The 15,817-nt window shown below is 47.9% G+C and overlaps 1 protein-coding gene across 5 annotated transcripts in view; it reads right to left on the minus strand.

Moving 5' to 3' along the window:
- Positions 1 to 409: 409 nt before the first annotated feature.
- arhgap12b (Rho GTPase activating protein 12b) overlaps positions 410 to 15,817 on the minus strand; it is a 36,965-nt gene continuing 21,557 nt past the window's right edge. For 2 of the 5 annotated variants that reach the window (XM_084703122.1, XM_084703123.1), the window contains exons 3-19: positions 10,277 to 10,558; positions 9,779 to 9,922; positions 9,334 to 9,414; positions 8,643 to 8,768; positions 7,357 to 7,434; positions 6,643 to 6,704; positions 6,456 to 6,537; positions 6,080 to 6,202; positions 5,388 to 5,492; positions 5,161 to 5,259; positions 4,821 to 4,923; positions 4,589 to 4,708; positions 4,298 to 4,396; positions 3,569 to 3,646; positions 3,191 to 3,325; positions 2,841 to 2,946; positions 410 to 2,222 (exon numbers count right to left, since the gene is read on the minus strand). In XM_084703122.1, the coding sequence (XP_084559248.1) occupies positions 2,051 to 2,222; positions 2,841 to 2,946; positions 3,191 to 3,325; positions 3,569 to 3,646; positions 4,298 to 4,396; positions 4,589 to 4,708; positions 4,821 to 4,923; positions 5,161 to 5,259; positions 5,388 to 5,492; positions 6,080 to 6,202; positions 6,456 to 6,537; positions 6,643 to 6,704; positions 7,357 to 7,434; positions 8,643 to 8,768; positions 9,334 to 9,414; positions 9,779 to 9,922; positions 10,277 to 10,558 (1,995 nt within the window). In that variant the 3' untranslated portion in view covers positions 410 to 2,050. Of the gene's footprint in view, positions 2,223 to 2,840; positions 2,947 to 3,190; positions 3,326 to 3,568; positions 3,647 to 4,297; positions 4,397 to 4,588; positions 4,709 to 4,820; positions 4,924 to 5,160; positions 5,260 to 5,387; positions 5,493 to 6,079; positions 6,203 to 6,455; positions 6,538 to 6,642; positions 6,705 to 7,356; positions 7,435 to 7,894; positions 7,973 to 8,642; positions 8,769 to 9,333; positions 9,415 to 9,778; positions 9,923 to 10,276; positions 10,559 to 15,817 lie in introns of all 5 variants that reach the window. The other 3 variants (XM_084703127.1, XM_084703124.1, XM_084703125.1) reach the window with 3 other exon arrangements.

The following is a 15,817-nucleotide window of genomic DNA, read 5'->3' on the forward strand; positions in this document are numbered from 1 at the left end:
TCAGAGCATGGGCGGTAGTACAAGCAGCTTTACTCAGCACTCTTTACAGAGTGACTTGTGCCTCTTTAATCAAAGCTGCCAGCAGTGCAATTACCTAATTAGTCCTCAATTATCCAACATCCTTGAAGAGGGGAACCAGACATAGTCTAATGAGCTATGACACTCAAACGTTTACAAAAGGAAAGACTTGACTGGTTTCTATGGTGCATTAGAATAAGAAATCCTTTTCAATAGACCGATACATTAGTTGTCAACATCAAACTTGAGACATTGGAAATTTTTGTCAAGATGAATTAGCACACCATTTCATGTTTAATGGAATGAAGATGACAATTTGTTAAGATCAAGGTCTGATTCAGGTGTAGAAATTTAGACTGGTAAAATCCCACAAAAAATAAGAATCTGAATCAACAATTTAGTTTTTTTTATTAGACATAGCAATGTCACGAACAGCAGTTAGTCTGAAAATTACATTCAAAGTGTGCAGATGACCATGCGCCAAAACCCAGATACACTTTCAAAAATCAGTTCTTCTTTTTAAACAATCAATATGTATAGTTATGATTAATCAGCTTTAGAAAACCCAAAAAGTATTTCACATCCCAACCACGCATCAAACCATACATACTTCAAACACTATGACTTTGAATAATTATTTTATTTCATTGTAGGTTCTGTACATAATGCTTAAATTCTTTTTTTTTTTTTATCCATTAGTTTTGCATGTCACAGTCCCATTCATTTAATTACATACAATAACCTTTTGAAATGTTACACTATTTGCGGTATTGTTTCTCCTGTCCCAGTACTGTTTATATAACCTTCAGGGAAGGATGGTTGTTGTTTTATTGGGACATTGAAAGTGAGGGCGAGGCAATCATTATTGATCTGAAATAGTAGTCTTGAGACTCCAATTCCCAGACTTCTCAAATTCCTGTTTTCCAGTAACTCCAGAGGGGGGGATGGGTGGGAAGGGGGATGGGGGGTGGGGGGGTCGTCCACGAACAAATGACAGGTTTTCTCAGAGGTCGACCAAGCACATACATACAAGACTATACAACACACACGCAGACACCCAGTCAGAGGACACCCAAAGTCTACCGCTAGTCTCTTTCTAGCAGGTCAGACGCATTCCAAACACAGGTTCCTACTCCTCCATAAAGTCAGACCCAGACCTGTCACAGGACAATGTCTGCTTAACACTGGGAGGGGAGTGGGAGGGGCAGGAGGGGTTGGGGCCCAGGCCTGAGGAGGGAGGGTTCCATGACTTCCAGTTTCTCCTGTGGGCTGCCTCTCCTTATCAAAGAGCAGACTCCCCCCATACTTACTAACACTGATACTTGATCCATTGCACTGGGGCTTATACAAGACATTACAGAGGTAAACAATCCACAACACACACAGATGTATCCAGTTAGTTTTCAGCTTATTCCATCGTCAAATCAATTTGGCCTAAAAAGGACAGTTGGTCTGCTATTGACCTGCCATCAAATGGGTATGCTGTGCGCATGAGCTGGAAGATGCAAAGACATCTGAGAAAGCAGCAGTGTCACTCCACCAGTTCTTTCACAAAGACTCAAAGTCCCATGAGCCTCTTCCTTCCAAATCCAAAACTGTCTGTTAGCTCGCAGTGAGCTTGAATACTGGCCAGAGGAATCCAGTGTATGTCTGACACACATTACCCTGAAAACGCAAATCCACAGGAACGCTAGGAGGTTGGCGCCTTCCAGCCCATTCTGCTCTGCACAAAGCATCCCTGTGCATCCTCCAATCCACTGATCTAACGTTCCCAAGAGTAAAAGCCCCGCGACATGCAGGAATGGCAACCGGGAAATAAGTGAATGAAATCTGTACATTTTCTCAGATCACAATTTCTTTTTTTTAAGTGCAAAGTCTTTTCAATAGTAGCTTCCTTTATTTAATGGTATTAATGAATGAACACAACATTTTCTGTTGCTATTTTATGCTCGCAGTTGCGTGGTCCACAGCAATGTTTAGTCCCCCGCCCAAAAAAAGAGTAGTGGAAAGCGTCCTCTTGGGTTGGTGATCTCTACCTGAAGATCCCCTCGTACTCCAGCAGAATGAGCTCCACTATCTGGTTCTGGTACACCATGTGGACCGCCATGTTGCCCGTCTCCGTCTCTGGCCGCAGGAGGGTGGGTCCGAACACGATGGCCACGCTCTGGGTGGTCATGCGGTTGGACTCGCCGTGCTCGATCACCCTGGGGGGGGGGAGAGAGGGCAGGGGAGGCTTTGTTTCTTTTTTCTTTTGTTTACCACTGAAGGCGCATAAGCGTCGCGTTGAAAGATCTATAACATTACCTTTAACTCAAATCAACATCCTTGCATATAAGACAATAACATATTCATGGGCCAGAAAAAGGTGATAAAATCCACTACTCCAATATATACACTGACCGACGCACGAACACTGAATGTCACGCTATAAATTTCCGATTGAAACTCCCGGAGGTTGCTGTTAAATTACAGCAAACACAAGGCCATATAAATGCAAATGGCAGCTTGTGCAAATGTCATCTTGAACATATGATATTGCTTCTGGTTCCGCCAGACTAAGAATACATCCTGAACCTGCCTATAGTTTTTCTGTAGCCTGGGGGATAATCAATCAGACAGCATAGGTAAACAAACAGAGTTATGTACAAAGGAATGTGAAGGTCCACCAGAAGTTAATGACTTGTATAAACCATAAACAATAATACATTCCAACGTAACCAAGGTGATAAAATACATAGCAGTTGATAAGTAAAGTAAGGTTACCAGTTGGTTATAAAAAGATAAGGAAAAATAAAGCTGATGGCAAAGTGGGCCTTTCTTACCTTTTTAGGTGCTTGAAGAGAACTTGCATTGTATCGTGGTTCGGTTTTGGCAACTGCTTGATTAGGTCTTTTATTGAATTGACTCTGACCTTGTGGTCGGAGCATTCTGTAATAGACGGGTCAGCCATGTTAATATTGTTGCTTCTTGAGGAGACAGACAGTATCCTGATTGACACTGGAGAATTGAAATGAGTGGGCGCCATCTTGTGGTTGTATATATATATATATATTTTTTACATTTACATGAATGTAAGGATTAGTTTAATCAAAGTGAATTTACTAATGATTTTGATGATTATATTACAAATGATTCATACTAGTGTAGAGTGCCAGTGTAGAGTGGTACTTACTGATGGCTTCAACAAAGTCACTGAAGGAGTTATAGGTGAAGAGGGGTTCAGGAAGCTCTCTGAAGAACATCTTCAAAGCACCTGTGGTCACGTGGATGTCCTCCCACTTGCTGTCCTCCAGGTTCACCTTCTCATCTGGGACACACATGGACACACACACACATTCAGACGCACACAGACACGAGTGAACGAGTAATTCCTGTGCACACAGCAAGGGACTGTCACGTGTGTTTTAACACTAACCTCGTGTACGCAATTTAACGTAGGTTTTAACGCTAAAGCCATTCTGGAGCAAGGAAGTGTGTATGTTTGTGTGTGTGTGCTAAGCTTGGGTATGTGTGGTGCCAGGATTTGAGCAGTGTGGGAGCAGAGTCGTACCATGATTGACAGCGAATCGCAGCTTCTGAATTACCGCCAGGTTCCCACTCACTCTGTATAGGCCATCGATATTCAGCCCTGCAGGAGAAGAGGAGGAGGAGAGATATCAAGAGGAGGAGAGAGATATCGAGAGGAGGAGAGATATCAAGAGGAGGAGAGAGATATCAAGAGGAGGAGAGAAATATCGAGAGGAGGAGAGATATCAAGAGGAGGAGAGAGATATCGAGAGGAGGAGAGAGATAGAGAGGAGGAGAGAGATATCGAGAGGAGGAGAGAGATAGAGAGGAGGAGAGAGAGATATCAAGAGGAGGAGAGATATATCGAGAGGAGGAGAGAGATAGAGAGGAGGAGAGAGATATCGAGAGGAGGAGAGAGATAGAGAGGAGGAGAGAGAGATATCAAGAGGAGGAGAGAGATATCGAGAGGAGGAGAGAGATAGAGAGGAGGAGAGAGATATCAAGAGGAGGAGAGAGATAGAGAGGAGGAGAGAGATATCGAGAGGAGGAGAGAGATATCAAGAGGAGGAGAGAGATAGAGAGGAGGAGAGAGATATCAAGAGGAGTAGAAAGAGGAGAGCAAAAGGAATGAGGGAGAAACAACCCGTGTGATAGAAATTCATCTACTGGGCTTCAGACACCAACAGAGTAGGAGAGAGAGAGATATGATAGAAAGAAAGAAAGAGAAATAGAGAATGAAGGAGAGAGAGAGATATAGCGGGTCATCCAGTACCTGTGTCCTCCACGTGGTCGATGCACATCTTGACAAAGTTGGGCACGGACGTGTTCTCCCTCTGACATAGGCTGGACAGACTGCAGCCAAACACCTGGTCTGAGAGGGCACAATAGACACACACACACACACACATCAGCTCATGCTGAAACAGACTTGTTTCTTGTGCTAAAACTCATTGTTCCAAACTAGGGTTTTAATGAACCCTGGAAAGAGACTGTGTAACTGTCAGAGAGGAGTGTAGCATTTTAGGAGGTATTAGTGTACAGTATAATGACGAGGGCTCAGTACCTTTGATGTAACCCTTGTCTCTGACGGCCTGGTAGGTGGGCCTACGCGTGAGGAACTTCTTCAGCTTGACCCTGGTCTTCTTCTGGTCTGAGGCGTCCATACTCACTGAAGTCTTCATGGCTGAGTGACCACACACACACACACAATGGGTCAACTGGACACAATACACACATGATGCACGCACAGTATAAGTATACTAATACAAACACACACTAAGGTCAGTGAAACACACCTCTGCTCTTCTTGGAGTCTCGATGCTCCTTTTCCTTGTCCTGTTTCTCTGCCCCAGGAGACTCTGGCATGTCCTCCTCTATGGCCTCGTCAGACTCCCATGCCTGTCCACCCCCCCACACGCACACACAAACACACACACACGCATACAACTGAGCTTTCTGCTATTTGGCGCCCTCTAAGGTTGTATGAAGGTACTGAGAACATTTCTACCGATCCATATTTAGAAGATTCATCTCCCAGACCAGACGAGTATGTCTTTCTTACTGAGGTAATAGCTGAGTTCTGAAAACAGAGCAGAGGAGAGAGGAGAGCAGAGGAGAGGAGAGAGGTCCACTCACGTGTGTGCTGATGGTGTCAGTCAGGGCTCTGTACCAGTCATTAATGACACTGTCGATCTCTGACTGGATCAGAAGCTCAGTCCCCTGACGCGTCTTCAGCTACCGCACCAAACAGGTCAAAGGTCAGTACCATTCAAACCTTCACTTGCATAATGTCAATGGCTACTTTTTCCATAGGTTGCCACGAGCATCGCTCAAAAGCTAAACGGCTCGGTGACAGCAGTTACCTCGATGACGTGCTTCTTGCTGGACTTGTCCTTAGACGCCCAGTCCACTGAACCTCCTCTGAGGTCCACGGTGAACTCGGGTTTCGACTGGTTCCCCCCAAACTTCTAAAATCAAATTGAAAGTTCGAAATGTTTCTTAGCATGGGCTTACAACAGAAATATGGGGGTTGGCCTCGAGTCATTTCAGAATCAAGCCGTCATAAAAGGTACTGGTTACTGTGTTAAGATTATTGTTATGGAGTGCTCAGTTGAACACAGGTGACAGGACACACACACCTCTGTGTCATCAGTGATGGACATTTTAGTTTGAAGGAGGCTAAATGTTATCCCATTCTTGCAGGTTTAGAACTGTACTATCCAAAAAAACAAATCGTAGTGAATTGTAGTTCAATAGTTGTAGATTAAAAGCATCACATTCGCTGTACTTTCTCTTCTTTGTCATCCTTGTACTCACATGTTGATGCAAGTCAGTAAGAAGTTAAGTTTCATTCACGGGACACTCATTAGTGGCACACCAAAGCTGATAAGACAACCATGACGATGCACCAACCAAGACACAGAACCCACTAGCGATAGACCAATCAGGTGAGGGCATCAGCAGAGAGCAAGCAAGGGGATTGGGTTGAGGGAAAAAAGTGAGTTTGAAGGACAGGCGGGGGGAGCCAACCACATGCAGAGAGAGGAGGACATACAGAGGCGGCCTGGACACGCCCAGATTGGACATAGGAGACGGCTGGGCGGGGCTTGACCGAGCGCTTCCAGTTGCTTAGCAGCGTGAGGAGCAGCTCAGGGATGGAACCACTACGATAGTAGGACTTTGGGAGAACATGAGAGGAGAGATCCAGGATAAGGAGGAGGAGACGGGAGAATGGGGAAGGAAAGGGGATAGAGGACAGAGGGGGGAGATGGATGGAAGTGGGGGGAGGAGGCCAAGGGAGGAAGGAAAGATGACAAATGAGAAATAAAGACTCACAGACAAATGACAGAACTAAGGGAAGAATTAGAAGAGAGCTCCAGACTGGCGAGGTTCTAAACAGGATCCACACCAGGAACTGACAGGTTACCTACCCAGCTAGTTCCACCCCCTTGGCCTTTGGCGAATAGCAGTGAGTATCCTTGCAAGACCGTCCATGAAGAGGTCCAGTTCTTCCTGTCAGTCAGAACCACACAGAAACATGGAGAGGTGAGCCCTCTGGTCTTTCCCACAATGGGGAAATGGTTCAAATGAACAGCGGTGTGGCTGGCTGAAACCTACCTGACTTTCTTTCCATGTTCTGTGATTTTGGTGACGTTGAGGACTCCACACTTCTCTGAAGGCTGAGGGAGGACGCACATTCACAAGCACACACACACACACAGGCTTGTGAGCATTTCCCAGCAGGAGACAGGAAGCATACAGCCAAGAGCCTGACAACTGAAGACAAGAAGATTACACTGCTACATGATAAGACTCCCGCTGTGAACGCACGCACGCACACACACACTTACACACACACAATGCTGCAGAAATAGGCCAATGAAATAGGCCTATTTCCTGTGTGAACGCCATAGTAGGGTACCACCAGTAGATGGCGCTAACTCCTAACAACGACAGTGAGAGTGCATTCCTCCATAGAGACTAATCCATCCTATCACCTGCTATTTCACATTGGTAATGTAGGACACCAACAGAAGCAGCAACATGGACCATAGAACATGATAACAAGCACCTTTCAAGACAAGACCTTCAAATGACCCATCCCAACTAGTGGAGGGACCAGTCAAGAAGGTCAGAGGGTGCAGTAGGTGACAGAATGGACACTTTCAAGACGGACAACATTTAAAACAAGTGAACACGAGCTAAAACGTTGGTTGTGCATGCATAGCGGAGACACACAAGCTGGTGTGAAGTGTACACAGGTTATTTGGGGCCATGCATGTTTGGGGGTATGGCAGCCCTTGGTGGAGCAGTGCATGCTGGGATACTAACAGTGAAGGGGTGCTTGGGAGATGAGGGGCAGGAGTCGGAGGAGTCGGGAGAACTCTGCTTGGGGGCTGTGGCACACTCCTAGCAACGAGAGGCAACAACGTCAACATGTTGACTAGCAACTAGAGAAAACATGGAGAGAGTTAGGGTTAGTGAGGAGGTTGGTGAGTGGGTTGAGATCCTGTGGGAAAAAAGATTTCAGATTTTGGAGGATTCGTTTAGTTTGGGATAGGTTAATATGACGCTTGGTGGTGACTTTTTAGATTGTGTCATTGACTAACGGAGATCATGCTGGGAAGTTATTGGCAAGAGGCCATGCATTAAACTAGGAAAAATACTTGTTAGTTAAAAAAGTATGTGCCGCAAGTGAGGGATCCAAAAGTATATTCTCCAAGACACAGATCACAGAAAAAGTACATTCTCATCTGATTATTAAGATCATGATCATTTCTATCAATTGACAACACTGAAATCAACTGCATACAATCACTGCTGTACTCGATTGGTGGTGGCAAGACAAACAAAGATGGACGGTACCAACTTTATCTCGGTAACGGGAGAAGAATCGAAATCTCCTCCCCTGGCTGTCAGAACCAAAGTGCCTGAGTTTGAAAGAAAACTGGAACAGAACCACAAGAACTTGAACTTGGGGTTCAACTGACTTAACACTTCATTGTGTAATATTCTTCTGACCCCCAAACTAATATCTTTGAATAGAGGTAAACCAAACTCAATGGCAACAATCAGATCAGTACTGTTTCAAAGGACAATATGTATTCGAGAAATAATGTGAAAATGTGGTAGCACAAACAACAGAAGTCTTGTACAAATAGAAAACTTAATACTATTGGCCATATTCACTTTGTTGACCCTTTTAGAACCTCGACCTGAAGCCTACAGTGTAAGCATATCACCAAACACCGAGGTACAGGTAATGAATTTAGACAAGCATAATCTGAGGCTCACCCACCCAGCCAAAAGGCTTTTCTAGATTCTCAGAGATTAAACTCCCATTGAACAGAGCCAGTACCCAGCAGGGGACCTGGAACCAAACATGCCTCAAAACAACAGAGTTACACTTCTTAGGACAGGAAAAAAGATCGAACAATGAGCTATAAACGCCTGTTTTATCATCCACATTTGTCTACATTCTAGAATTTTCAACTCGGCTCTTCTTGATCTCATACAAAGGGCTTACAGCTAAATCATCACCAACTCGGTTGTTCCAACTTTTTCTGTGGCGACAGGCATAACCTACGTTGTACGTTGAGATAGTACCGGTGTCTTACCTTGTCGTTGAGGTCTAGCACGTAGGTGCTGTGTCGCCACTTGGTGAGAACAATGGGGTCGGGCTGCTTCCGCTCTAGACTGCGACTCTTGGGGGGGTCTTCGGCATGAGGGGGGGAAACGTTGTACTGGGGGAGGTTGAGGGGGGAGAGAAAGTCAAAATAAAACAAAAGAGTTAGCATGTCAAGTTTGCCTAGGACGCCTAAGCAGACAAGATAACACCACAGACTAACTACTAGGTAGTCCTGATACCCATACTGCCCTTATCCTACCTCTCTTCTCCCTAGCCACAGCACCATTGGACGGCTGGACCCCTCGCGTCGGAACACAGTTCCACACACTGGTTCCACACAGGAACACGCTCCCGGGCTATTTCCTGTTATCAAACCCCTAGATTTACGCTTTGAGCCATGTTCCCATCCGTCCTGCGGCTGGACTCTGGACTGACTAACTGTGCTACTCTGCGCCACACCAGATTAGGATTCGGTCAGCCACTAATAGACCTGGCATGGAGGCGAGAGCACCACCTCAGCCAGACAATGAACAGCGAGATGTCCAGATGCATTAACTAGACGGGGCTAAATCTCGACGGGGGGGAGCCAGAGTCGAGAAGGAGGGATGATCAATGAAGGCGGAATACTAAAACTGTACTTTTCAGTGGTTACAGTTTGGATGTTGTTTGAGCTGACCTACCTTGGGCAGCTCCCACTCTGACCTGGATCCGTCTGCGCTGTAGTAGTACGGCCTCCCCTGCCCGTCCACGTGCTTTATCCACTGAAACCACAAAACATCCCCATCAGCCGCCATCACTGCCTCCCTGTCTCACTGCTGCCTTACGGGAGCAGACGCCACAGTCATTACAGTCCATGGGTGTCAACGCTGAACAGGAGAAAGGTTAACTGATGAGGAGCTATGGACTATGGATGGCTGAAAGCTGACAACAGACATGTCATCTCAGGGCCTGAGAAGAACTAGTGGAGAATTCTAAAGATGCTTTCCACCTCTTTGCAATCTTAATCCCCCCCCCACACGTATTCAGAGGGTTATTCAGAGGGTTATTCAGAGGGTACATGAGGACTCCACAGAAGGCTGGCTGGGTGTGAGGTCAAGTCGATGGAGAGAAGAATGCCGCAGGTACCTTCTCCTGGGTGTGCTCCGACACGTAGAGCGTGTGTCCGTGTTCGTCCAGTTCCTCGGACCAGCCTCTAGGGGGCGAGCCGTACTGGCTGTCTGACTGACTGGAGTGTGTGCTGCTGAGGCAGTTCTCCTCAGAGGACAGAGGCTGGGGGAGGATGGAGGGAAGAAGGGAAGAAGAAGAGAGAGCTTCATTTAACTCAAAGAAGTGAGAACGGTTCTGTTTCTTTGCAGTTTCTAAGCCCCTTCTTTCTCCAAGTCCTGTGGTAGTACTCTAAAGAGCCACAAGAGGGCAGTGTTGTACCACGATAGGATGCAATACCAAACCACAAGACATGACCAAGTCAAGTTTTGTTTTCGCCTCATGGTCTAGGGGATCTCATTCACCCTTGCCAAATACTACAGCACTACCCTGGAGCTGCAGCACACAGTGGAACAGCAGAGTGAGAACCCCTCCTCCTCTCTGGTGTGGCAGGGTGGGAGGGACGACCCGTGTGCATACCTCCGTCTCTCCTGTGCTGCCGTGGGGGTCTCCCCGCCCGCTGCTGCTGCTGGTGCTGCTGCTGGTGTCCCTGGTCCGGGGGGGCTTCCACGTCCGCTCGCCCGACGCACGGTTGAAGTAGAAGTGACGCCCACTCAGGTCCTTGTGGGTCTCCCAGTCGCCCAGGATGTGGAGTGGGGAGTGGGAGGGCAGTGGGGGCAGGTTGGCCTGGGAGATCTTCAGCTCCTGGAGGTTGGTGTAGACCGGGGACTCGGAGCGGCCCTGGCCCGTGGGGGAAGTGGTCTGAAGGGGGGGACAAGAGAGAAGGGAGAGGGTTAAACCTGCGGCCCTGTGGGTGTGTGTGTGTGTGTGTGTGTGTGTGTGAGGCGAGAGGACAGCTCCAGAAGGCAGCACTGTCTGCATGTCAGGATGCAGACGTCAGACAGAGTGATCCAGGAAATGAGAGGCTGCATGTGGGCACCACGCCACAACCCATCCCAGTCCAGCCACTGCTCCAAATCATTGGCTTTTCTAATACAGTTTCAGCAATAATACGCATTCAGCTGGAACACACACACACACACACACACAGAACAATAAAAGCTGGATGGAGAGAGCTGTCTATAAAAGCAGTGATTTATTTACAGGACTCTAAATCATTACTGCAAAAGAAGTTTTGCCGAAATGTTAAATAGATCAAGCTACACAATGGCAGATCTTATTCCAAGTCCTGATGAATGATTCAAAGTCTACAGAATATAAGGTAAAGAGAGAGCAAGAGAAAGAGACTAAAAAGAGAGGAAGAGAAGAGAGAAGAACAGGAAGAGAGAGTGCTACATTGCAATAGTAAGGGGAAGTAAGAAATGGAAAGAAACCAAAAAGTCAAGAAAAGACGTCCAGAGCATTCAGCAAGGTCGTCCAACGATCCAGAGCTGAGGAAAGTCAGGTCTAGGAGATGGGTGTAGACTAGTGTGACTGCAGATCAAGAGGTACCACGTTCAAAATCCCCCCCTGAATAATGATAATGAATTCATTATTAAAATGTGCTCATCCTTACCAAACCAACAAGGAAGCAGTTATGACAAAAACTGACACCTTGGTAGCAAAATAGACAGTACTTCCTCTCCAGTTTCACCGGCCTTGCACAAGGTGTTTGGTGGTATACAGCAGAAAGTGCATGGCACATTTGTAATTGGGGGTATTGTAAATCCTGCAATGCTAAAATAAACCAAGCTATGCCAAGTTAAGTTTTAATGCTGATATCTATACGTTAATTTGTATTATGCTCCAGAAAGCTATAGCTGGCATCGCTGAAACATTCACAAAGCACAACGGTCTAGGTTGCACAACAATGGCCAGAGAGTTGTGTTTCCATGACGACCACAGAGCAATGAAAGCTGGGTAGAATAATATTTATGTTTGGAGTAACATGAGAGAGACAGGAGGAAGCAGAGGACAGACAGCTTGACTCTGGCCTTTGGATCAAATATGCTTCTTAAAACGACTCCAGTTAAAATACTAAACAGCTAATAGTCTCTCCAACTTGAAACCCACCCCCTCTCACAGATCCATAATGCAATTCATACCACAATTCACCATTCCAACCAGGGAAACATTGGCCTTCATGTCGATCTGACCAGAGAGGAGTGAAGAGGGAAACATTTATGGAATTTGAGGTAAAAAAAAACAAAAAACATCAACACCAAAACAGGGTCGACAGACACGACCATGGAAACAGATGGAGCTTCCTGCTGCGCTTAGAAAAATAGGAATCTTTTCTTTTTTTTTTGACTAGAAAATAATTTTTCAATATCCTGAAGGGCTGTTGCAGGCAGAGCACTGAGTAGTGTGGAGTCCTGCTGTTATTAGTAAGTCAGTATCCGCTCTTCTACACACACTCACGTGTGTAGGTCCTGAGAGCTTAGATGAACTTGGGGCTCAAATGAATCAAAAACCCAAAACCTGAACTGATTTAAGTAATAGTCAATCAGAAAAGAGGTGCCGAATGTAGATTCAGCGAAAGCTACGTTGGTTGGAGAGATATGGAAAATGCATTCAATATATCACCCAGTCGGTCGCACACACACCTTCGCGCACACACACACACACACACACACACACACACACACACACACACGCGTTGTCCTCCCTCTCTTTGTGACACAGCTACGAGCTGAGCTCCACACTGCAGAACAGACTGTCTGGGGAGAGGGCGAGCAGAAACCATGTGGCCTGCTTCTGAACACAGGCTGGACAGACAGAGAGTTAGGATATCAGTCAAGTTTGGTTCTCAGGAAATGCATCCAATATAATAACCGAAAAAAACTCAAACAGAACTCTTTAACTAGGAACCTTTAGTGCAATAATTGACTTTCAATATGGAAAACAACTGAATTGGACATTTTAAGGGATAATACACCAACCACTGGGGGATACGGTGCAGGGAGAGCAGTCCAGTACATCAGTCTAGCAGCTAGGCATCATCCAGTTCCCCCTGTGCCAGACAAGCCCCAGAGAAGAAGATCACCTTGCGTCGAGTCGTACTGCAGACAAACACCTCGTCATCCTCCTCTTCTGTTCTGCTGCGGGATCTGAGCCTTGTGAACATGCTCACGGTCAGCTGCTGCCGCAAAGACGCAGTCCCCTCGGTCTAGCTATCTGTCCGTCTACTTTTAGCTGCCTCTCTCTTTCTTTTGGGCCGTCAGACTGGCCAGAGGTAGGAAGAAACTTTAGATTCTGACAACTGGACGGGGGAACAGGATCTCTGTAGCCTCGCAGACGACAAGTACTCACACACACACAGTAACAGTGTACACACACACAGTTCTGACACAACAGGAAGTGTCAGTAAGTATCAGTCCCTCCCCCAGGGCTTCCTCTATCGCAGACTGATTTTGTGGGGCGATGTGTGTGTGTGGTGTGTGTGTGTGGACGTGTGTGTGTGGACATGTGTGTGTGGACATGTGTGTGCGTGTTCAAAGTTAAACAGGATCTGTGTGCTCGTGGCAGGGGTCAACTGGGAACGCTGAGAGGTGCTGACAGTTTGACTGGCTGGATGAGAGAGGGTCCGCCTGTTGGACCGGCACTACACAGACACACAAACTATATTGATCCCACTTTGCGTATGAATACAGTTTGGGTTAGAGTGGGGGGAAAAACAGCGCGTGGAGGAATAACGGCAAGAAAGTGCAAAAGCTGTGTGAGAGAGACCAGGCAGCAGAAAGCAGAGCAAGGTTGTTAGGCGCCTGTCCGCCTGCTCAGTGATAAATGAGCCTCGCAGCGCTGGTTAGCTCCCGATCGGTCACAGCCGCATTAGAATGCATTATGCAGAGTGTTGCGCTGTACTTCCACACACCCAGATCAGGATCATTTATTCAGTTTAGAGGGTAGTTTAATGAAGTATTGTACTTAAAGCTAGAGCATCCTAGGCTGGCTGGCTCTCCAATGAATTCCTCTATAGATTTGACCTGAGATTGCTTGCAGTGTGAAGCCATTTGTTTTGGCAACTACATTTCCCATCACCCCCACCTTCACTATGTGGAAACCCATCCTTATTCCTCAGGCTGATTGCTTGACTGTCTCTGCTGGTAATGAAACCGTAACTCCCAGTGAGGGGGACTGCAGGTCAGACTGAGGGCACAGTGGCAGCATGTGTTGTAGTTCATCCTCGTGTCCACTAGGTGTCTCTGTCATTCTTGGTGGGTGGGGCTTCTTGTGGTCTGGGGAGACCAGGAGGAAGGCAGCGTGAGGGGGAGGGCTTCTCGACGCACACGACACACATGGCAACTCATGGCTGCATTCCGTTATCACTGCCGCACGCTTGACGCACACACACACACACACACACTCTCAGTGCCCTCCCTCCCTCCCTGCCGGCCATAACGCTTCAGTCACCCCTCAATGAAGACACTGACATATGTAGACACACCAAACCCAAGGGCAGGCAGGCAGGCAGGCAGAGTGAGGAACACCATCTCTTCCAAACACACACACAAGCACATGCACGCCATTGAACAAAGGCTGAGTTCATTTCTATGTCCAGACAGAGAACAAGCCACTCTAAAGATAGCTTGCGAGTGACACAATCCGTCGGGTGCTAAGAGCTAGCGTGCGGCGCCCTGCCTGGCCATGGTGGACATTCAGTTCCACCCCCACACCGGGCCAGCATGGCGTCTCTCCCCGTAACCGGGTTACGTAACAGGACGGACTAATTGAATTACACTAAAGCAGGTTAAACCCTCAGGAGGTGGAGGGGAGAGGGAAGGAAGGAAGGAGGGTGGAGGAGAGAGAGACAGAGAGAGAGACAGAGACAGAGAGAGAGAGAGAGAGAGAGAGACAGAGAGAGAGAGAGAGAGAGAGAGAGAGAGAGGGGGGGGTGGGGGGTTCATGACGACACTGCGCTTCTCTCAGCCCATCAAGCGGTCAATAGAGCGGCTGCTCGATGACAGATGATAGTCACCGCGGCGACCACGCAACTCGCGTTTTCTTCCCCTCTCCATCCCTCTCTCCAGAGCAGGCTCGTTCCTCCTGTCACCCTATTTCCTTGTTTAATCTATCTCTCACTCCATGTCCCCTCCACTCAGACCTATCTCTCTCATTTTCACCTCCCCACCCTCCCTTCGCGTCACCCTCTCCCTCCATCTCTCCCTCCCTCTATATTCCTCTCACTATGGGGCTCAGCCAACGCCCTTCTGCCCCCCTTTTTCCACCAAGGTCCAGAGAATATGGTGGTGATGGCTCAGGCCATATGAGCAGATTAACCTACATTTCCACCTCACTGCCCGCCCCCCACTATCTGTGGATTTTCATATACACCTCCATCCACAACCCCCCCCTCCCCCCTACCCACCCACACCGCCGCCCCCCCCCCGCCTCACGCCAATCTCTCTCCCCATAGCAACCAGCTCCCACTCTGCGCCAGCTTGGAGTGGCACATTGCACGTGCGCAGTGCATGCTTCCCAGACATGTGGTAGTCTCACAGAACACACACACACAGGATGTGAGAGTGCGACGCAAACCGAGTCCAGAACCGTGCTTCCAACTGCGCTTCCCTCAGGAAGGCTGAGCCACGCGATGAGGGCGGGGGCGGCCCCTCTCCACGCAGAGGTGACGGGCAAGCGCGGACACTTTCTCTTTGCTCTCTCCATTTCACGGGCCAGCGGCGCTCGCTGAATCACCGACGCAGACGGAGTGACGGCCAATTAACCTTTGGGCCCGGGAGCAGAGAGAGCTGCTGGCACGTCCGCGCGGTACGCCGGCACCGCTAACAGCCTCTCTGCAAGCCAACACCCAGGCCGCTAACAACCCCGTACGGTTAACAGAGAACAAGCTAGCTGACGACTAAACCCTTGGATTTGGGGTGTGTGTGTGTGTGTGTGTGTGTTTGGCTGTTCTATCCCTCGGCTAAAGACGCGTGGCAGTACTTCCGGGAACCGAATCACGGTCTAAACAGAGCTCCGAACGGCAGCTGTGACCCATGTGAGCGTGGCTGAGCATGAGAGATATCGCTGTGGCTTGTCCTTCTCCTGGGCCGGGCGTCACAGCACCGACGTGGTGCTGAG

The sequence above is a fragment of the Hypomesus nipponensis genome, chromosome 8 (genome assembly GCF_054491055.1).
Source record: "Hypomesus nipponensis isolate SF chromosome 8, ASM5449105v1, whole genome shotgun sequence".
Classification (NCBI taxonomy): Eukaryota; Metazoa; Chordata; class Actinopteri; order Osmeriformes; family Osmeridae; genus Hypomesus; species Hypomesus nipponensis.